Source organism: Amaranthus tricolor, chromosome 9 (assembly GCF_026212465.1).
Source record: "Amaranthus tricolor cultivar Red isolate AtriRed21 chromosome 9, ASM2621246v1, whole genome shotgun sequence".
NCBI classification, from domain to species: Eukaryota; Viridiplantae; Streptophyta; class Magnoliopsida; order Caryophyllales; family Amaranthaceae; genus Amaranthus; species Amaranthus tricolor.
In genome coordinates this window covers 4,198,182-4,221,459 of record NC_080055.1, presented here as the reverse complement: position 1 = coordinate 4,221,459, position 23,278 = coordinate 4,198,182, and the positions used below count along the sequence as shown (strand labels likewise).

At 36.3% G+C, this 23,278-nt stretch overlaps 1 protein-coding gene across 1 annotated transcript; it reads left to right on the top strand.

Moving 5' to 3' along the window:
- The first annotated feature begins 9,885 nt into the window (after window positions 1-9,885).
- LOC130823951 (uncharacterized) lies at window positions 9,886-12,948 on the top strand. The gene is made up of 2 exons (XM_057688783.1): window positions 9,886-10,349; window positions 12,830-12,948. Exons 1-2 carry the CDS (start codon window positions 9,955-9,957, stop codon window positions 12,840-12,842), a joined length of 408 nt encoding a protein of 135 aa, XP_057544766.1. The 5' UTR covers window positions 9,886-9,954; the 3' UTR covers window positions 12,843-12,948.
- Window positions 12,949-23,278: the final 10,330 nt, after the last annotated feature.

Genomic DNA, 23,278 nt, shown 5'->3' with positions numbered 1-23,278 from the left:
ATTCTGTTTTATTAAAACTTTATTTATTTATTTATTTTCTTTCCTTCACGTTATGTTTTAGAAAAAAAAAAAAGAAACCATTCTTTCTTTCTTTTTATCTTTATTTTTTAAAAAAAATTTTCTTTTGCTATTTTTAAAAGAATGGAAATTGATAAAGACTAACGTAAGATTGCCGCTCTGTTTTTATTGCAGTTATGTGGTTTGTTTTTAACGCTAATTATTTGCGTTGGTGGGAGGACCTTTTTACCTTTTGGCCGTCTATTGATGTGCATACATTGTGATTAGGGATGCAAAGGGGGCGGGGCGGGGTGGGTATTTGAATTATCATTCCCATCCTCATTTATTAATACAATCCCCATTCCATTTCCATCTCAATCCCCGCGGCGGGTATAATTTCTTTCCCCGTCCCCGCCCCGATGGGTTTGTATCTAAAATCATCCCCGCCCCACCACCCGTCAAATCCCCACTTAATACCCATCTGTGCCACATATTTATATTCAATCATTTTATAAAACTAATAACATTATTACATAAATATCAATAACTAGTTAAAATACCAATCGACTCATCATTAACAACTTTGAACTCTTTTAACCATTTTTATGAAGACAAATGCGAGTTCGGACGAAGAAGATATCGCATTTACAAAACGGGAAAGAAAACGGAAACTAGCAAAAGACTTAAAAATATTTTGAGGCGGGTATCTTGAGGCGGGGCGGGGCGGGGCGGGGATGGGGCGGGTATCACCTAAAACCCATCCCCATCCCCATCCCCGCAGTGGGTATGAATTCGCATGAGATATGGAGAAGATGTTTGTCATTATGTCCATCGTTTATTTGTTGCCATTAATAGCAACCATATGAACGATAGGATGGGTCCATCGTTTATTTCTTGCCATTAATACTCCATGTTATAAGCTCATGTTTTGTTGTGTACCTTACCTAATAAGGGCCCTTTGGCGGCTATACGAAGAAAGTATAGTGATGTGATGATAACGATAGACCTAACAGAAGTAGGTATACGCACGCATGAAGACGGTTTTTAACATTTGAATTCTTGAAGATGGTTATGATCGATACCATAGAAGAATGGCACTATAACGAAGAACGAGATGAAGATGGGAGTTCTAGTAGTCGTATTGGTTTTTAATGAGATGAAGAATGGGGACTATACTTAAGTTTAGCACAGCCTTTCACCCCGTAACAAATGGACAGACATAATGAATCATTCAGACTCTCGACGATATGTTAAGAGCTTGTGTGATGAATTTCGGTGGAGCATGGGATGAACACCTTATGTACATCGAGTTCTCATACAATAATAGCTATCATGTGAGCATAGGAATGGCACCGTATAAGGCATTATACGGGAGAAAGTGTAGAAGCCCTATTTGTTGGGATGATGTTAACAAGTTACTGAATTTAGGGCCCGTAATGGTAGAAGAAACTACGGAGAAGGTGAAACTTATTCAAGAACGAATGAAGGCAGCTCAAGATCGACAAAAGTCATATGCAAACTCAAGGAGAAGGGAGTTAGAGTTTGAAGTTGGGGAAAAAGTGTTACTAAAAGTATCACCAACAAAGGGGGTGATGCAATTTGGGAGAAAAGAAAAATTGAGTTCATGATACATAGGACTATATGAGATATTAGAGAGAGTTAGAGGAGCGAATGAAGGCAGCTCAAAATCAATTGTTATTCTAAAATGGAAGGTTTTTAAATTCTCCCAATTAGTGATGCCATTTAATATCTCATTAAATTAGTTTTCAAATTCTCCCAATTAGTGATCCCATTTAACTTCTCATGCAATCAGTCATAATTTCAGAATTTTTCCCCAAAATCCCTCCATCAATTATTCCCTTAAAATTACTTCCTAAATTAATCAACAATTTGTCCTATAAATTGAGCCAATTTCTGAACCCTAGACACGTAATTCATTCCTCCCTCTCTAAGACTTGGTAATAAAACAAAAACCCTGAATTTCATTTTTTTGTGTCAAACCCTAATTTCGTTTATGTTCAGAAAATTATGATTTAAGATGAAGAGGATGAATGAAAAACCTACCTTGAATGCATGGTAGACGAAAATTCGATCCCTTCTTCATCCTTCTCTTGCTCCCTCTTCTTCTCCTTCGTGCCATCAGCCATGGCCTTATTAAGCTGATATCCCTCTTTTCTCTATCCTCCCTTCTTATTCTGTTTTATCAAAACTTCTTTTTGTATTTTCTTTCTTTTCTATTTAACTTGAACCATTTCCCATAATATTGCCCAAAAAAAATAACAATTCCCACTTTGCATGAAATGGGAAAGTATTTCCCACAATACCGTTCACGTAGGATAGGTGTGAAATTGAATTTCAATTTTTTTTTAAAAAAGTAATATAAAGCAAACCGCCACTTGAAGTGGCGGTTTTGTAGCAGTACAAAACGATAGCAGCTTCCTGTTTTGTTCACTTCATTTCACTTCTTCCTCCTTGCTGCCGGTGCACTTTATAAAAAAAATTTCTACGCTTCTGATTTACTTTATGTTCACAATTCCTCTCATTCAACTAAATTAATCAACTACTTTCACATCTTCTCCTTCTTTACTTGTTCATTTTCATCCTCATTTAAGGTATGAATATAACCCTAATTTTTTTCAATTTTCAAATTTATTTTTTGTTCATTATTGTTGTCATTTGAAGTTATAAATACATCGATTTTTTGTTACATTCTCTTGATTTCATGATTTAAGCTTACATTTTACACATTTGTAGTTGAATTTTATGATTCGGTTTGTATACATATAAAGTGTTTGATGAAATGCTTCAATGAAAGTTTATTACTTTGGGTTAGTTTAATGGTTTTAGTGTATGTTAATGGTATTTTTAGCTTTATATATAATTGAATTGAACATTCTAATAAGTGTTCTAATACCTTAATATCAAAAATTCTTGTATTCACATTTACACTTCCCTTACTCACAATTAACAATAAAGTGTATGTGAAATCACATGAAAATCATGTCTGTGTTTGCAGAATATGGATCATTATCCCGTTATAGTGTATTGGGGTGGGGAAGTAAGCTATACTGGATCCGATGTTGTGTATAATGGAGGATTAAATATAGTGATGTTTATCCATCGTCAGAATACTAATTTTGAGGTGTTTCATAGCAAAATATTTGATGTAATTGGTTGTGATCGCAACTGTAATGCCCCGAATTTTTCTCTGTGGCATAATTTCCATTTTATTCATCTTTCTAGTTACTTTTCTTTAAGTCTAGTTTTTAATTTAAAATAATTTATTATGATATTATTTGTGGATTATTATAACTATCTCTTTTATGCTTTATAATGTGATTTAAAAGGAGCGTAAGTTATTATTATTATTATTATTATTATTATTATTATTATTATTATTATTATTATTATTATTATTATTATTGTTGTTGTTGTTGTTGTTGTTGTTGTTGTCGTCGTGTTAATATATTATTTTCATTAAATTTATGTACTACTATTATATGTCCTAGGTTATTTATTTTTGGACCAACTTGTGGTAACAAGTTTTAAATTAGGATGACTAAATATATTTTTTTTTAGTACACTATTATCATGATAAGCTTTTAAAATTAGTGTTTAATTAGGTTAATTGATTCTAATTTATGCTTAATTAATTGGTACATTCTAGAATGGAATGAATGCATGAACATCCTTCAAATCTTTTCATTTTCTTTTCTTCAAGTTGATTGAACTTCCTAATGCTCATAAATTCTCAACCATTATGAAGAGTCTTTTGGGATGGTTTTTCCCCTCCTATAAATACTAGCCTATTGTTATGGAAATTTTCATTCATTCATAAACTAGCTCATAAACTTTCTTTCTCTCATTCTTTTCTCTCAAAATAAAAAAAAAAGAATACTTGCTTTATTTTTCTTCAAGTGTCAAAATATTATCATATTTTTGGGTAACTTTTGAAGACTTATTTTGAATTATTCAAGCTTACTTCAAGGAATTTATTTTGCAAATTATTTGGGAGATTTTCTTGGAGTTTTCTTTAACCTTCTAAAGATTATTACTTTCCTCCATTATCCAGGTAACTAGATTTTTCTTCACTTAGTTTCTTAATTAAACATAGAAGTCTTGTTTAGAATTAATTAAATTTAAATTAAAATTCCTCCATTATTTTCGTGCATATATTATTGTTATTTTAATCTTCTATGATGTGTTATAACATAGATTAAATTAGGATTGGTTAAAATTTATTTTCGTGATTTGAATAATTTTATTTTAAATTATTATGAAAATCTGGAAAATCTACACTTTTTATTAATAGTAATTTGACTGTAATTTATTGATTTTAATTTATTTTCACATTATTTTAACACTAAAATATGTTACAATCAGTAGGTAATAGTGTAAATTGATTTTGATGAATTTGGATTTAATTTTACAAAATTATTATTTAATGATGGCTTAAACTACTTAATTTGAATTTTGTGAATTAATTAAGGTTAAGAGGAATTAAAACCTGATTTAATTTATTAATTTATTATTTTTGGTCATGTACCTAATTGCTTGGTTATGTGTTAATTTCATGTACTACTTATTTATTTAATTAGATAGTTTATGACCATTTGTTGTTAAAGTCATGTAAATAGAGAACTTGACTTTGGCATTGACTTTGACCATGACCATTGACTTTTATTGACTATTATAATGGTTATGTGATTTTATTTTGATGGTTTATAAAACTGTTTTGTTGCTTGTCGACAAGTTTATACTTAAGAATAAAATAACATTGTCTGTAGTATATTCTTGCCAAGAGTTGTAGTAAGGTGTATTCTTGATTAAGTTCGAATTATCCTTATTCCAAACTCAGACATTACAACTTAAACTGTATGATTTTGATCTTGATTGGTTTTGAACTACTCCTTTGGAGTTTTGGTATTTTGGAAACGGTCATTGTGGCCTTTGGGTTCTTAAGGGTAAATCCATAGTGGTTCCTTATGAACATTTGATTTGGTTTTGGAATTTGACTTTTGGGTTCTTAAGGGTAAATCCATAGTGGTTCCTTATGAACATTGGTTTTGTTGTTATTTGGAAATCGTTGGGTAAGTCCATAGTGGTTCCTTCGATTGGACAGCACATCTATAGTAGATTGGTTTTAGATTTAGTTGTCGTTCTCGTTATGCTGGATCTTCGGAAAACGAGAGAGATTGGCCATTCTTAGACAGGGTTATATCATTGTGGTTGACCCGAGGTTCGCCCTGACTTTATCTAGGCTTAGTGGGCCGCGAATTTGTTCACTGCGTCTGTTCCAAGTACGACTTGAAAATATTGTTAACTTGATTTTTGTTAAATTGTTTTGGAAAAGTTATCCTTGGTTTTAATTGATTTGGTTACCCTACTTTGGTATTAATTGAACAACATTATTTGACTCTATTGGTTTGGCTTGTATGGTTGGATCGTTGTTAATTGGTTTGAATTTTAATTAAGTCTCGCATTAGTTCTTTGTTTAAATTTGAACCTTTGTGTTAAGGACAGTCTAGTTACTGGCCACTAAGTGGTAATTTGCGGTTTAGTTGTTGCAGGTGATGATTGAATTCACTCGGAGCGACTGGGGAATAAGACTGAGAGATGTAGGGTTACCTAGAACATTAAGTTGAAGTTTAGATGTTTTATTTATTTTTGTTTATGGGAGTGTTTTACTCCCTGGATTATTATGTAATGACTTTTTGATTTACTTTATTCGAAGTTATAAATTTATTTTGAAAATTTTAGTGACCCAACTTAGTGTATTGTTTCCGCCAATACACCCTATATTAAGACGGGTCATTACAGTTGGTATCAGAGCTGAACGGTTCCGAGGCTTGCTTGAGTAAGTTACTTGGAATCTAAGCAATTGACTTGACCATAGAGTGAGGATTACTTGGGTAGTAAGAAATGGGAATTGCTTTTAGAAAAGCAAGGAAGTATGTAAGACTACATATAAATTTCTGTTTTTGTAGGATGCCTCCTAGAAGAAGAACCTCTGCTGAGAAGGAGTCTTCTCGCCAACGTCTGAGAGCTCTAGAGAATGCTATTATTGCCCTCGCAAATCGATCCACTGGTCCGGCTAACAACCAGTCTGTCTTTGATCGGTTTGATCGTCACCGTCCCCCAACCTATGAGGGTACTGCCGATCCTGTAGTTCTCGAAGGTTGGTTGCGTGAGATAGAAAAACTCTTTGACGCGACCGGCTGCCCAGATGCTGAAAAGGTAGCTATTGGCTCGTATTACCTGAAGAAAGAGGCTGACAACTGGTGGGGTATGGTCAAAGCTGAATGTCTTGCTACCACTGGCTTTGGGTGGGAACAGTTCTCCACGAAGTTGAAGGAGAGATTCTATCCAGACGAGTTGAGGTGGCTGAAAAGAGAAGAGTTTCTCTCTCTGGAACAGGGTTCTATGTCGGTGCAAGCATATACTGACAAGTTCACAGAGTTGTCTCGTTTTGCTGCTGTTTTGATCCCTTCTGAAGCTGAGAAAGTGAGGTTGTATGTGAGGAGGTTAGACGCCCGGATTAGGGTACCAGTGATGTGTTCAGGTCCTGCTACTTTCCAGAAGGCTTATGAAGTTGCCCTTAGTGCTTATGCTGCAGTTCAGGAAGAAGAAGCTGCTAGGCGTGCTCTCACAGCCAAGAGGCCCCCTCCCTCATTTCATACTGCAAACCCCTCCAAGAAGTCTAAGCTTATTCCTGCGAACAAGGGGAGTACTTCTGATTCTAGACCAAAGAAGTGTTTCAAGTGCCAGAAAGATTGGCACCCTGGCAAAAATTGTGATGGTTCTGCTGTCAAGTGTTTCTATTGCAATGGTGAGGGTCACCGTTCGTACTCTTGCCCTAAGAATTCTGATGCAGGCAAGACAATTACTGGTGGTAATGCCCCTCTCCGCAACAGGGTTTATAATATGACCGAAACCGAGGAAGAATCGGATGTTGATGTCATTGCCGGTACTATTCTCGTAAACTCTATTCCTGCTTATGTTTTATTTGATACTGGTGCTACTGCTTCTTTCATCTCTTCTTCCTTTATTGAAAAAGCCAAGTTGAACTCTTCTATGTCTGTTAAATCTGTGATCTCCCTTCCTAATGGGGAGAAAATTTCTTGTCATCGCGCTTTTCGAAGCGTTCCTGTTATCATTAACGAGGTAGAATTGACTGCAAATCTTAAAGAGTTCCCCATGGACGAATTCGATGTGATATTCGGCATGGATTGGTTGAAGGAATACCGAGCTGTATTCCATTGTAGGGATGAGAAGGTGGTATTGAGAAACCATAAAGGGGAGAGAGTTTCTTATTCTAACACCAAAGCAAAGCCTGGTGTGAAGATCATCTCTGCTATAAAGATGATGAAAATACAAAGGAAAGGGAATGAAGTTTTCTTGTGCAAAGTGACTGAAGTCTCCGAAGGCGTTAAGCTTGAAGACATTCCCATTGTCAGAAACTATCCAGATGTATTTCCCGAAGAATTACCTGGAATCCCTCCCGAAAGAGATGTAGAATTTGGGATTGATTTGATTCCAGGTACCGCTCCTATTTCTAAACCCCCCTATAGAATGGCACCCTCAGAAATGCAAGAGTTAAAGACTCAGTTGCAAGAGCTTATCGATAAGGGTTTTATAAGGCCCAGTGCTTCTCCTTGGGGTGCTCCAGTTCTATTTGTGAAGAAGAAAGATGGTAGTATGCGGCTGTGTATTGACTACCGTGAACTGAACAAGGTAACTATCAAAAATAGATATCCCTTGCCAAGAATTGACGATCTTTTTGATCAATTAAAGGGCGCGGGTGTCTTTTCTAAAATTGACCTTAGGTCTGGTTACCATCAGATCCCTGTGAGGGAAGATGATATTCAAAAGACGGCTTTCCGGACTAGATATGGGCATTATGAATTTGTTGTCATGCCCTTCGGTCTTACGAATGCCCCTGCTGTGTTTATGGACCAGATGAATAGGTCCTTTCACGAGTTGTTGGATGAATGTGTAGTTGTCTTCATTGACGACATCTTGGTATTCTCGAAGGATGAAGAAGAGCATGTTAAACATCTAGAAATGGTGTTAAACATTCTCAGGAAGCAGAAATGGTTTGCCAAGTTCTCAAAATGTGAATTCTGGCTTAAGAAAGTGGCATTTCTAGGCCATGTTATTAGCAAGGAAGGTGTGAAGGTTGATCCAACGAAGATTAAAGCTATTATAGAATGGGCAAGTCCCTCTAGTGTAACTGAAGTTCGGAGTTTTCTAGGACTTGCAGGCTATTATCGAAGGTTTGTGCATAACTTCTCTATTATTGCTCAACCTTTGACAAAATTGATGAAGAAAGACTGCAAGTTTAGATGGTCCGAAGAGTGCGAAAAGGCTTTTCAGTTATTGAAAGAAAAGCTCACATCTGCTCCTGTCTTAGTCTTGCCGATAGAAGGAGAGGAGTATGAGGTGTTCAGTGATGCCTCGAAGAGTGGACTAGGGTGTGTGTTGATGCAACGGGGTAAGGTTATTGCCTATGCTTCAAGGCAATTAAAAGTTCATGAGAAGAATTACCCTACGCATGATCTTGAATTGGCTGCAGTGGTGTTTGCATTAAAGATTTGGCGACACTATTTATATGGTGTTTCGTGCAAGATTTACACTGATCATAAAAGCCTCAAGTATATTTTCACTCAGAAAGAATTGAATATGCGTCAGAGGCGCTGGCTCGAGCTTGTCAAGGATTATGAATTGACCTTGGAGTATAAGGAAGGAAAGGCTAATAGGGTTGCTGATGCCCTGAGTCGAAAGCCTGGACCCTTGCTGAATTTTATGAAGGTTCTCTCTAAGGACTTATGTGAGGAATTCCGCAAGATGGAAATTGAAGTGGTATCATTGGGTGGGGTTAAAGCTCGCTTAAGCGCTATGAGTTCTGAGCCTGCTCTTTATGCTGAGTTAAGAGAGAAGCAACAGAATGATCCTAAGCTTCGGAAGATTCGGGCTGCAAAGGCTCAAGGACGAGCTGGGAGTTTTGATATTGCAGAGGATGGGAGTATGAAGTTCAAAGGGCGATGGTGTGTGCCTAATGATCCGATTTTGAAGAACGAAATCATGAGTGAAGCTCATAACACTCCTTATTCAGTACATCCTGGAGGTTCGAAGATGTATAAGGACCTCAAGCTAAGCTTTTGGTGGCCTTGTATGAAAAAAGAGGTTGCTGAATTTGTTGCCAAGTGTTTGGTGTGTCAGAAGGTGAAGATTGAGCATCAAAGGCCAGGTGGTTTGTTACAACCCCTTCCTATTCCAGCATGGAAGTTTGACTCCGTTTCCATGGATTTTGTGATGGGGCTTCCTAATGCCGCTGGTGGCTTGAATGCAGTGTGGGTAATAGTTGATCGCTTGACCAAGGTTGCCAGATTTATTCCTATGAAGAAGACTTGGTCAATGGAACAAATGGCGGAGGCTTATTCAAATGAAATCATAAGGTTGCATGGTGTACCTAGGGAAATTGTGTCCGATCGTGATCCCAGGTTCTTATCTCATTTCTGGTCCTCGTTACAAAAGGCTTTTGGTACTAAGTTGAAGTTGAGTACCGCTTTCCATGCTGCAACTGATGGGCAAACGGAGAGAACAATCCAGACTTTGGAAGACATGCTCCGTGCTTGTGCCCTGGAATTCCAAGGCTCGTGGGTGAAGTCTTTAAGCTTGGTAGAGTTCTCTTACAACAACAGCTATCATGCGAGCATCCAAATGGCTCCCTACGAGGCTCTTTATGGTAGGAAATGTCGTAGTCCTACTTTCTGGAGCGACATAAGTGATTCGTTGGTGTTGGGACCCGATCTTATCCAATCTACTATAGATAAGGTCAAATTTATTCAAGCAAAGATGAAGGCTGCCCAGGATCGACAAAAGTCTTATGCCGATTTGAGTAGGAGACCTATTACTTATGATGTTGGGGATAAGGTGCTTTTGAAGGTGTCCCCAATGAAGGGAGTAATGAGATTTGGTGTGAAGGGCAAGCTCAGCCCTAAGTATGTGGGTCCTTATGAGGTACTTGAGAGGATTGGTGAAGTGGCTTATAAGTTGGCTTTGCCAGTCGAGCTATCTAAGGTTCACAATGTGTTCCATGTCTCTCAGTTACGGCGTTATCGAAGTGACCCTTCGCATGTTATAGCCGTAGAGTCGGTAGAGGTCAACCCTAATTTGACTTTCGAGGAGAAGCCAGTCAAAATCCTTGATCGTCAGGTACGTTCTCTGAGGAGAAAGGAAGTGCCATTAGTGAAAGTTTTGTGGCGTAGTCAAAAGTATGAACAAGCCACCTGGGAAACTGAGGAGTCAATGCGACTTAAGTATCCCGAGTTGTTTGTAGCCGAACAAAGGTAATTATTTCGTCCTTGTTTCGTTATCTTTCTTTTTGTAAGTTTCGAGGACGAAACTTTTTATAAGTGGGTAGGATTGTAATGCCCCGAATTTTTCTCTGTGGCATAATTTCCATTTTATTCATCTTTCTAGTTACTTTTCTTTAAGTCTAGTTTTTAATTTAAAATAATTTATTATGATATTATTTGTGGATTATTATAACTATCTCTTTTATGCTTTATAATGTGATTTAAAAGGAGCGTAAGTTATTATTATTATTATTATTATTATTATTATTATTATTATTATTATTATTATTATTATTATTATTATTATTATTGTTGTTGTTGTTGTTGTTGTTGTTGTCGTCGTGTTAATATATTATTTTCATTAAATTTATGTACTACTATTATATGTCCTAGGTTATTTATTTTTGGACCAACTTGTGGTAACAAGTTTTAAATTAGGATGACTAAATATATTTTTTTTTTAGTACACTATTATCATGATAAGCTTTTAAAATTAGTGTTTAATTAGGTTAATTGATTCTAATTTATGCTTAATTAATTGGTACATTCTAGAATGGAATGAATGCATGAACATCCTTCAAATCTTTTCATTTTCTTTTCTTCAAGTTGATTGAACTTCCTAATGCTCATAAATTCTCAACCATTATGAAGAGTCTTTTGGGATGGTTTTTCCCCTCCTATAAATACTAGCCTATTGTTATGGAAATTTTCATTCATTCATAAACTAGCTCATAAACTTTCTTTCTCTCATTCTTTTCTCTCAAAATAAAAAAAAAAGAATACTTGCTTTATTTTTCTTCAAGTGTCAAAATATTATCATATTTTTGGGTAACTTTTGAAGACTTATTTTGAATTATTCAAGCTTACTTCAAGGAATTTATTTTGCAAATTATTTGGGAGATTTTCTTGGAGTTTTCTTTAACCTTCTAAAGATTATTACTTTCCTCCATTATCCAGGTAACTAGATTTTTCTTCACTTAGTTTCTTAATTAAACATAGAAGTCTTGTTTAGAATTAATTAAAATTTAAATTGATTAATTCGGTTTTATATAGTAAATTTTGCTTTAATTATTTTCGTGCATATATTATTGTTATTTTAATCTTCTATGATGTGTTATAACATAGATTAAATTAGGATTGGTTAAAATTTATTTTCGTGATTTGAATAATTTTATTTTAAATTATTATGAAAATCTGGAAAATCTACACTTTTTATTAATAGTAATTTGACTGTAATTTATTGATTTTAATTTATTTTCACATTATTTTAACACTAAAATATGTTACAATCAGTAGGTAATAGTGTAAATTGATTTTGATGAATTTGGATTTAATTTTACAAAATTATTATTTAATGATGGCTTAAACTACTTAATTTGAATTTTGTGAATTAATTAAGGTTAAGAGGAATTAAAACCTGATTTAATTTATTAATTTATTATTTTTGGTCATGTACCTAATTGCTTGGTTATGTGTTAATTTCATGTACTACTTATTTATTTAATTAGATAGTTTATGACCATTTGTTGTTAAAGTCATGTAAATAGAGAACTTGACTTTGGCATTGACTTTGACCATGACCATTGACTTTTATTGACTATTATAATGGTTATGTGATTTTATTTTGATGGTTTATAAAACTGTTTTGTTGCTTGTCGACAAGTTTATACTTAAGAATAAAATAACATTGTCTGTAGTATATTCTTGCCAAGAGTTGTAGTAAGGTGTATTCTTGATTAAGTTCGAATTATCCTTATTCCAAACTCAGACATTACAACTTAAACTGTATGATTTTGATCTTGATTGGTTTTGAACTACTCCTTTGGAGTTTTGGTATTTTGGAAACGGTCATTGTGGCCTTTGGGTTCTTAAGGGTAAATCCATAGTGGTTCCTTATGAACATTTGATTTGGTTTTGGAATTTGACTTTTGGGTTCTTAAGGGTAAATCCATAGTGGTTCCTTATGAACATTGGTTTTGTTGTTATTTGGAAATCGTTGGGTAAGTCCATAGTGGTTCCTTCGATTGGACAGCACATCTATAGTAGATTGGTTTTAGATTTAGTTGTCGTTCTCGTTATGCTGGATCTTCGGAAAACGAGAGAGATTGGCCATTCTTAGACAGGGTTATATCATTGTGGTTGACCCGAGGTTCGCCCTGACTTTATCTAGGCTTAGTGGGCCGCGAATTTGTTCACTGCGTCTGTTCCAAGTACGACTTGAAAATATTGTTAACTTGATTTTTGTTAAATTGTTTTGGAAAAGTTATCCTTGGTTTTAATTGATTTGGTTACCCTACTTTGGTATTAATTGAACAACATTATTTGACTCTATTGGTTTGGCTTGTATGGTTGGATCGTTGTTAATTGGTTTGAATTTTAATTAAGTCTCGCATTAGTTCTTTGTTTAAATTTGAACCTTTGTGTTAAGGACAGTCTAGTTACTGGCCACTAAGTGGTAATTTGCGGTTTAGTTGTTGCAGGTGATGATTGAATTCACTCGGAGCGACTGGGGAATAAGACTGAGAGATGTAGGGTTACCTAGAACATTAAGTTGAAGTTTAGATGTTTTATTTATTTTTGTTTATGGGAGTGTTTTACTCCCTGGATTATTATGTAATGACTTTTTGATTTACTTTATTCGAAGTTATAAATTTATTTTGAAAATTTTAGTGACCCAACTTAGTGTATTGTTTCCGCCAATACACCCTATATTAAGACGGGTCATTACAGCAACTCTTTTATGTTAAAAATGGAGATGAAATATCCAGTGACTGGGAAAAATGTGTTAGTCCCGATTAAGAGTGATGAAAGTATAAGTGCTCTTGCTTATATGGCATCACAAGACCCTGGAATGGCAATGGAGGTTTATGTTGAATTGGTTGGATAATGCGAGGGAAGTCATGACTAGCATGGAACTTCCAGAATCAGGTCCTAGTGTACGCCATGATACATTCACATAAATTTTAAGAAACCCAAATTACATTAATGAGTACTTTGATGAGTTTACCTCTCCAACTCATTCACGTGGCATTGGTGGTGGTGTAATGAACACCTTTTCCACGAGTCACTTGGGTAGGCGTAATGCGAACGAGGTTGACTCTTTAGATCAGGAGGATGAGCATATTGATTCTGATGCATGGATGACCTGGAACGATGACAACTCCATGAATGAAAATGGAAACTTTAGGATAGGGCAAGAGTTTAGCTCCTTAGACCACCTTAAGAAGAATGTTAAAGCATGGGCGATTTCTAACAATAGAAAATTTCGTGTAATTGAGTCGGAGCCTTCAAAGTACGTTATCCAATGCACTAATGCGAAGGATATAGGTTGTGAATGGAGGATGCGAGCTGTTATGACTGCCACGAGATCATTTAAGATTGTGCGATATAAGAGTCATAATCAAGATTGCTCGGCACATTACAGTGACGACCATCCCCTCCTTAGTTCTGAATTTGTTGCTGATCTTATCGTGGATATGATCAGAGTTGATCCAGCGTTCAAGGTGAAGTCAGTCGTTAATTTTGTAAAAAATAAATACGGATTTGTTATAACATGGAAGAGAGTTTGGTTATCCAAAAATAAGGCTATAACAAAAGTATTTAGGGATTGGGATAAGTCCTTTGAGGAGCTTCCAAGGTACCTGCAGGCATTAATGCAATATAATCCGGGAACAGTATTGCAATGGGAAGTCCAACCGACAATGGATCCTACCAGAGTGATGTTTCAAAGAATTTGTGGATTTAGTGGTCATAATAAGAAAACATGTCCTCGAAGGTCAACAAAGTATGTTTTTTTTTTTTAATATTTTGCAATATTATATTGAGTCTGATAATAATTTTGTGAATTTTATAACACTTATGTATGTAATAGCGATAATGGCGATGCCGGGCCCAGTTGATCCATCAGTGCTTACGCTTCAGGCGATACACAGGAGCTTAGCTGTCTGGGAGGGCTCCACTGCTAGTTGGTTACTCGTCAGCACTACCACGTGAGTACGTTACATTTGGAGGTGGATGACAGAGTATTAGAGGTAGTGGAAATAGCAGGTTTCAGTTACATTCACATTTTTTTGGACGGGGGTTTAGAGCTCGATCGAGCTCTTATCTCTGCATTAGTGGAGAGGTGGAGGCCGGAGACTCATACCTTCCACCTCACGGTTGGCGAGGCAACGATCACGTTGCAAGATGTGGCAGTTATAATGGGACTGCCCATTGAAGGATAAGCAGTGATAGGTCGTGGAGAGGGAAATTGGCCAGCATTAGTTCATGAGCTACTAGGGGTTTGGCCAGAAAACCCTCAAGACCCCACACAATCGAAGATCATCACTGGATTGTCATTGAAGTTGACTTGGCTTAGAGAGCATTTTAACGCGCTAGAGGATGACGCGGATGATATTATAGTGGATAGACATGCGCGAGCGTACATTTTGTACCTGTTTGGATGCATCTTGTTTCCAGACAAGAGCGGTGACTCGGTGCAGTTGATCTATCTCCCTCTACTAGGAGACTTGGAGCGAGTAGATGAGTATAGTTGGGGAAGTGCTACCCTAGCGTATCTATATCGTAATTTATGTCGAGCATCTCGTAAGGGTGCCAAGGACATTGGAGGCTACTTGATGTTGTTACAAATATGGTCGTGGGAGCATATTCATATAGGAAGGCCTATGATTCGGACGATTTGACCCACTGGACAGCATGATCAGGAAGATGACTCGGAGGATTTTGAACCGATGTTAGGTTCAAAGCATCGTCGTGGGATGGATCCTTTAGCAGTAAGGTAGCAACACTTAATTCACTATTCAAATTCAAAATTTCACTATTTTTTGATACATGAAAATATTAAACAATGTTCATTTGTTTGCAACTGGCTTCGTGTATATCTTTCGAGGTCCTACTCCCCACATAATCTCTTCTACTACAGGATGAGCAGGTTATTAACATTTACTATTTGTATTAGTTATGAATAAATTGTATATATTACTGAGTGTATTGATTTCTATTACAGATGACATGGCAGCCTTACACAGCGGCTAAGATGGACGCTCTGCCACACATATGTACATCGGGCCACAAGATTTGGAGATAGCGTTGTCCACTTTTTTGCTTTGACATCGTCGAGCTACATCTCCTGGATCGTGTCATGCGTCAATTCCGTTTGGAGTAGGTTATTCCGCATGTCTGTGACACCCAACCTCAACTATATGCAATTGATCGGAGGACTGGGGACAAGAACTACGTCGTACGACATAGATCGCATGTAGATGCGTGGAATGACCGAGCATCTCGATTGGTTCGAGGAGATAACTACACCGGTCATAGCTCTGGTATGTACATGAATTGGTACAGGCGTATCTCCATATTACGCCTAACGAACACCACATATGCACAGCCAAGATCACATTACCATCCGACATCTACGTTACAGGTACGTCTTCTTTTAAAACTCATAACATATAGTAATACTTTTATGTGATTCTTTTAACAATATAATGATAACATACAGGCTGAGCGCATCCGATCAGTGATCATACAATGCAATGACATGATTCAAGGGGCCGTTACATCGCCAGTTGATGTGGGGTATCGGCTATGTTCTCAGACCCTTGGCTCCAATAACACGTCATTGACCAATGCATTGAGTTAGGCGAGGTATGAGTACCTCGTTCCGACTCCACCCATCATTGGCAAGGTAGATGACACATTCCACACTCCTTCTCCACGGAGTTCAGCCACCGAGGTAGCTCTTCCGGAGGATTAAGTACTTAGTCCACAAGAGGTCGCGAGCGTTCATCTACTCGAGGCCGGTCTTCCAGATCCCCATTGACATCCGGTGCTATGTCGCCATTCGGTCCTCCAGCTTCCATGACCACTCCTCCTCCACATCCATCGCCTCCGCAAAGAATCATCACATATCAACGTGCTAGTCAACGACGAGCTCCTGCTCTTAATGTCATTGCAGAGGTTGACGAGTATACACCATCATCATCCACCGGTGCGCACAACAAAAGGGGCCGGGGATTATAGTTTAATAAACTTTGTATCAACTTTTATGATTTGAACTTCTTGTATCACTTTCCATGATTGTAATATATCTTCGCATTATTTTCATAATTAATGTTTTCAAATCAAGCTAGTTCGTAGTTGATTATTATGGAATGGATGGTATTGAACTACTTTAATGCAGGTTGCGCTAACTATTTATGGGAATTGAAAGAAAAAAATTAAACGTTGCACGGGCACAGAGCAAACCGCCACATGAGATGGCGGTTTACCAGGACAAAACCGCCAAATGAGATAGCGGTTTTCCCTAACCAAACCGCTACTTCATGTGGCGGTTTAGTGCTTAAGGCAAACTGCCATCTCATTTGGCGGTTTTGTCTAGAAAATTTTTAAAAAAAAAACAACTTGCCACGTGGACGGTATTGTGGGAAATACTTTTCCATTTCATGCAAAGTGGGAATTAATTTTTTTTTGGGCAATATTATGGGAAAAGTTTCATTAACTTTACGTGATGTTTAAAAAAAAAACAATTCTTTCTTTCTTTTTATCTTTATTTTTAAAAAAAATTTTCTTTTGTTTTTTTTTAGCCCTGTCATTTTTTTTTAAAAAAAAAAATTTACTTCTAATCTTAAAATATAATTACTCTTGTCAAACTTTTTATACCTTTTAACCTTAAAAGAAAAAAAAAGTTTTTTAAAGGGGTATTACAAGTAGATTATCTAACCCTTTCGACCTAAAATTATAGACGAAGATTTCGGATGAGCCATAGAAACCACATTCTACTAGTTCCCATAACCCATAATACTTTCACACTACTCAAGGTAATTTCGATGTCCATTATACTCTAATCCGCTACCCGAAATAATTTATATTATATACTTTTATATTTAAAAATATAAAATTGATTATATTAATATGATTAATATTGTTCTTGTGTTATACGATTTTTTTGAGAACTTTCATCCTTTGTCTTAATATTATTTTTTTTACTATGATTATCTTCGGTTGAAATTTAATATAATAATAACGTTTAAAGTGTTATAAATTGAAAATAAATTGTATTGTTATAAAGTTTTAATGACGGTTAATCATGGGTCGTTCTTGGGAGATTTGAGTGAGGATGCTTAGAATAAACACCAAGAAATTTTTTTAAGTCCATCATAATTTTTTTATGTCACTATTAAAATTTTCTATAGAGTTGTAATTTTAATATTTTCTTTTCTTCCTATTTCAAAATAAATAATTTTGTTTTGGTTATATTCATGTCGTCCTTAGTGATTGTTAACACTCTCCTAGTTAAAGCTTGTTTTATATAAAAAAAATTTTTAAAGTTTGTATGGATTTAATTTAGAGGCTATCACATCAAGCCTAGGGGTGATATTACGCCCCATGCCAGACCCCACAAGGCATGTATCGTCCCAAATAAAAATACTCTTGCCATTCCCCAGTTTCAACCTCACGCCATTATCAAATACCTTCCGAGAACCCCAGATACTACGCCACCTAAAACTAGAATAATGCCTAATTTTGGCATTCCAAACATTGTTGTACGGATAGTAACAAGCCTCTAGCCATCAATGAATCCTTAAGAGAATGGAAATCTCCAAATTTGCTTAGCCAACATAGCATGATTAAAACCTTGAAGTCTCTAAAACCAAGCCCACCATTAGCATTAGGTCTACAAAGAGAATGCAATGATTTTCAGCAAATACCCCTTCTATCCTTAGGGATGCCTCACCAAAAATATGGATCAAACCACTAATATCCTTACATAAATCAAAAGCTTGAAACAGCTCATAGCATAAGTAGGAATTTTTTAGATCACAGCTTTAATAAGAACATCCTTACCAGCTCTATAAATCAACTTCTCTTTCCACCCTTATAACATTTTCCACACCCGGTCCCTCAAAGCCGCAAAATAAATCTTCTTAGATTTATAAAAAATAGAAGGAAGACACAAATATTTCCCATCCTTAGTCACCTCCACAATGCCCAAGGAATTCTTAATGTGATGCCGAACTCGATGCTCAAGTTTACTACTAAAAAATATTTGCTCTTCACCAAATTTACCTTTTGCTCGGACATTTCTTCATAACGCCTCAAATTATCCCGAATAGTAAAAACCTCTTGCATTTTTGCATAAGTAAAAATGATGCTATCATCAGCAAAGAACAAGTGAGTGATAGTAGGAGCACCTCTAACAATAGAAAAATTGCGAATAAATTTCAACTGATAGGCTCTCTTAATCAACGCACCCAAGCCTTCGCACATAAAAAGAACAAATAAGGAGAAAGTGGATCTCTTTGACGAAGCCCTCTCTGAGGAATCATAGAAGCCGACATATACCCATTCACCAAAAGAAATAAGAAACAGAAGACACACATTCCATAACCCGTTCCACCCACACCAACGGAAACCCCATCTTCAACATGATCCCCTTCAAGTATTCCCATTCGATACAATGTAATCACATTATAATCCCATAGAACCACAGCATATAATGTATTTTTGTGCTGCAGTTTTAAACCGCAGCATTTAAAATAAGCCATCTGCTGCTATCACTAATACTTGGGGTCAAAACCGCAGCATATAGTGGCCAACAAACCGCAACATTTAAAGTTTTTTCCGCTAGTGTATGCCTCACCCATATCCAATTTTAGAGCCATAAAATCGCGCTTATGTGTTGAGCTGGTTTTCATGATTTGAAACACTGTCGAAGATAAAAGAATATCGTCGGTAATAAGCGGACCGGAACAATAGCACTTTGATTATGATCGATGATACCTGGAAGGAAAACCTTCAACTTGTTGGAAAGAACTTTGGAGATAAGTTTGTAATTTGTTGCACATGCTAATAGGACGCAAGTCTTTCATCTCTCTAGGCTTCTTAACCTTCAGAATTAACACCACTATAGTATCGTTTATACGATCTGGCATACCTCCATAATTAAGGAACTGGACGACCATATTACTCACCTCATCACCAACCAAATCCCAAAAGCTTTTGTAGAACAAAGTTGGATGACCATCCAGCCCAAGCGATTTACCAGGATGCATACTCTTCAAAGAAATAAGAACTTGCTCCTTAGAATACGATTTCACTAAGAAAGCACCCATAGTAGTAGTAACGCAAACTTCAATATTATCAAAATGATCTAAGAAAATGAGAGGCCTCGAAGAAAATAAGAGATCAACATAATATGAATAGACCACCTTCATCATATTTATCTGATCCACCCACTCCCCTCCATCTCAATCAGGCATAGACTCAATCTTATTTTGTTTCCTACAATGAGTAGCCCAATAATGAAAGTAGGAGGTGTTTTTGTCAGCATCCCAAAGAACAAAAGGTCTACATCTTTGACATGCCTCGATTTGCCCTTATTTCTACTCCTCAATAATTGCAACAGTTTGAATTATCTATCGCAACCTCTTCAATAACCACCGAAGACATTTATGAATATTCTTAAAAGTATGATTTCCCCATCTCCTCAGAATATGCCCACAATGCAACACCTTCTCAGTCCAGCTCCTACCGCTATGTATACCAGCTACGTCCAAAGCCTTAGACATGACATCCTTGAAATCTTCCACATGCAACCACTTGGCTTTAAATTTGAAGGGCTTCTCATCCCATGGAACTCCTCTGTCCATACCCCTAACCTCCTTACATGCCCTCACAATAATATGAAGATGATCAGAAGAATCCCCGACGACATTTTGAACCACGAACGAAGGAAAAAGATCCATCCACTCATCATGAGCAAGCGCTCAGTCCAAATGCTCCTCTATGAAGTTCTCCCCCTTCCAATTTGACCACGTAAATTGATAACCAGAACAGCCTAAATCCCGAAGCCCACAAATCTCAAGTGCATCTCTAAAACCCATTAGAGAAGATAGATCACAAGCATTACCCCCCGGTTTCTCTATCTCAAACAAGACCTCATTAAAGTCCCTTGCCAGCAACTAAGGCATACTTGAATCTCCTTGATCAGTCCCATGTCCTCCATTTTTGACTCAAATCAGACCATCTATAAATCCCATTGCCTCTATTGAGTTCACATTAACTACATTTGACTTAAAAGTCAATACATCAATGCCCCATCAATTTGATACTAACATCCACATCACTAGATCAAAAGAGAGAAATACCCCCAGATCTCCCGTCAACATCCATCCACATGCCATGAGAAAAACAATATCTGGAAAATTTTTGTCGAATTAACTCCGACAGAGAATGAATTGCTTCGAGACTCCCCAATTCGCAACAATTCTAGAAAAGCTTATTAATGATTGACCACCGATGGTTCAGCATGTGGGACCCGCTACTACAATCTTATCTTGACAAAAAATCAGCATCAACCTCCATATTGTCAACCCTACGTTTCTGACTCACTCTCTCTATGCCATAGTCCAAAGCCTCTCCATTAACCACATTACGCTTCCCCTTAAAACCTACATAATACTGTTCACAAGGCTTAGAGTGATGCGCCTCCCTAGCACCGGTCTTGCACACCCTCTAGAACCATCTGAAACTTCAGTCAACCCCCTATTCTTCTGACCGATGATATCTACATTCTGATTACTTACAAGCCCTTCATCATTAACACCCACTACATTCTCCTTCTCAATTGAGACTTGCGCATCCAACACCTCTTTTCCCACCATAATGATCATTATTACCTCCTAGACCCAATTATCCTCCAGATGAACAAAATTTCAACTAACCTCCACATAAACAATGCTATCATGTTATCTCTAACTTGGGCTTCAATAGAAACTCTATTAAGGGAGTCCACCACCTGCTCCACTAACTTGCTTTCCGTAGCTTTCCTATTATTCAGATCGTTTCTTTTAGTCACAAACAATTTCCTTTTATAGTGAGATGTATGAACCCCATCCAAACCCTCCTAAAACTTACCCTTATAATCACTAAAAAGATTCCATGGAGAGGCTATTAAAGAGGACCCATATTTCTTCTCCGGTGTACAATCCCCACTTATCTCCGCATACTCATTCGTTCCATGGCCAAGACGACCACAGTAGAAGCAAATCATAGGTAAACATTCGTTCTTAATCAGAATATGACAAACCTGACCTCCCCTATCTTCAGTTTCATACAATCTTGAACAGGCTCCCCAACATCTATTTTCACCCTAATACGCAGAGATTTTTCAAAACTACTCATATTCAACTTAGCCACCTTACCCCAACCTTGTTACCTAATACTCTAGCTTATCATCATTCTCGCGACGCTTAAACGATATATCATAGTATCTTGCCCAAATAGGCAAATGAAACATGACCAAATCCGAAGGTTTCACAACTTGATCAATCCCTCCAAGATCTTTGCTTATCACGCCAATTATTATATTGGAACTAATAAAGATTATGTCCAATATTACTAATATCAAACCCATGTTTCAACATCCATAAGGATTGCATCGTGAATATAAATTCACTAGGATTAGGAACTCTCGTAGTCCAAAGTCTACCAATGAGTCCAAGAGCTAACCTGTCAGTATCCTCTTCCTCACCCATACCTTCCTCCACCCATTCAACAAAATCATTGTTTGCCCTCCTCAATAACGCCTGTTGATTCTAATCATAAACCTAGACTAATACTCCCTTGATGTAGTTAATGTAGTTGGACCAAAATATATTTATACTATGTTTGGAAAATAGTTTAGGAGAGAAAAGGGAGGAAAGGGGCGAAAAGGGAAGGAAAAGAAAATTAAGGGAAAGGAAGGGAAGAGAAATGGAAAGGAAATAACTCTTGTTTATATAGGAGGGAATGGAAGGGAAAGGAAGGGAAATAAGAGTTTTCCCTACAAATCTTTGCGATTTTGGAGAAATTAGTGCCTTAATAAAAATCCCTGCCCTCCTATTTTGCTATCAAAACATGGAATACTTCCTCTTAATCCCTCCCCTTTATTTCTCTCCATTTTCTTCCATCCAAACACACCCTTAATTCAGTTGAATCAAAAATAATTTTATCTAAACTATACTTAACTCAACTTTATGAAACATTTTTTTAGCTAGACGAAACTTAATTTAACTGAATCAAACTTCTTCTAGCATTACTAGTTTTACATTAGTATTAGTATGTATTAGTATATACTAGTATTTATTGATTAGCGTGCAAGTATTAGTAATGACTACTTATGTTAGACTTTTGATAATTAGAAAATATTTTATGTTGGTATTCTTTATGAATAGGGGCTGCAAACAAACTTAAAAAACATAAATTAGAATTCTATTAGTTTGTATGCCCTCACCATTTTTCATTTTATATATTCTCTTTCATTTATAAATATTCTACTATTTTAATCAACTGTACCCAATTTCATAGTCTCTATAACAAAGGCAAATGAGATTAAATAATTGGGATCAAGGTTGTTAGGATCGTGATTGTACCCAGGATCATTGAGGGGATAGGATCGAAATCGATAAAATGAGATCTTAGGATCATTTGATCCTACAAATATGTATTAGTGTGCGTTGGATAACTAATTCTTAATTAATATCCATTCTTTTTCTAAGTTTTAAGGTGTAAATAAAAACTTATTTAACTTCAGCTATTAAGTTTGAAATAGAATACTTTTAATAATCATTATTAAACTGCAAATTAAGTTAAACTTGAATTTTATAGTAGTATTGATAGAATTATTTTAGATATATATAGTTTACATAAATGACATCTAGATTATATGAAATTTTTTTATCATTAAAACTAACCTTGTACATTCTTGTAGAATCGCATCGTTGGATCGTAGGATCGTATTATGATTCTTCCACCTAAATTTTTGAGCTAAATAGGATCGCAAAATTCTACAGAAATTAAGATCTTTCCTACGATCGATCACGATCTAGGATCGATCGCCTATTTTGAATTGTAAGATCGTAGAATTATAGATCAAA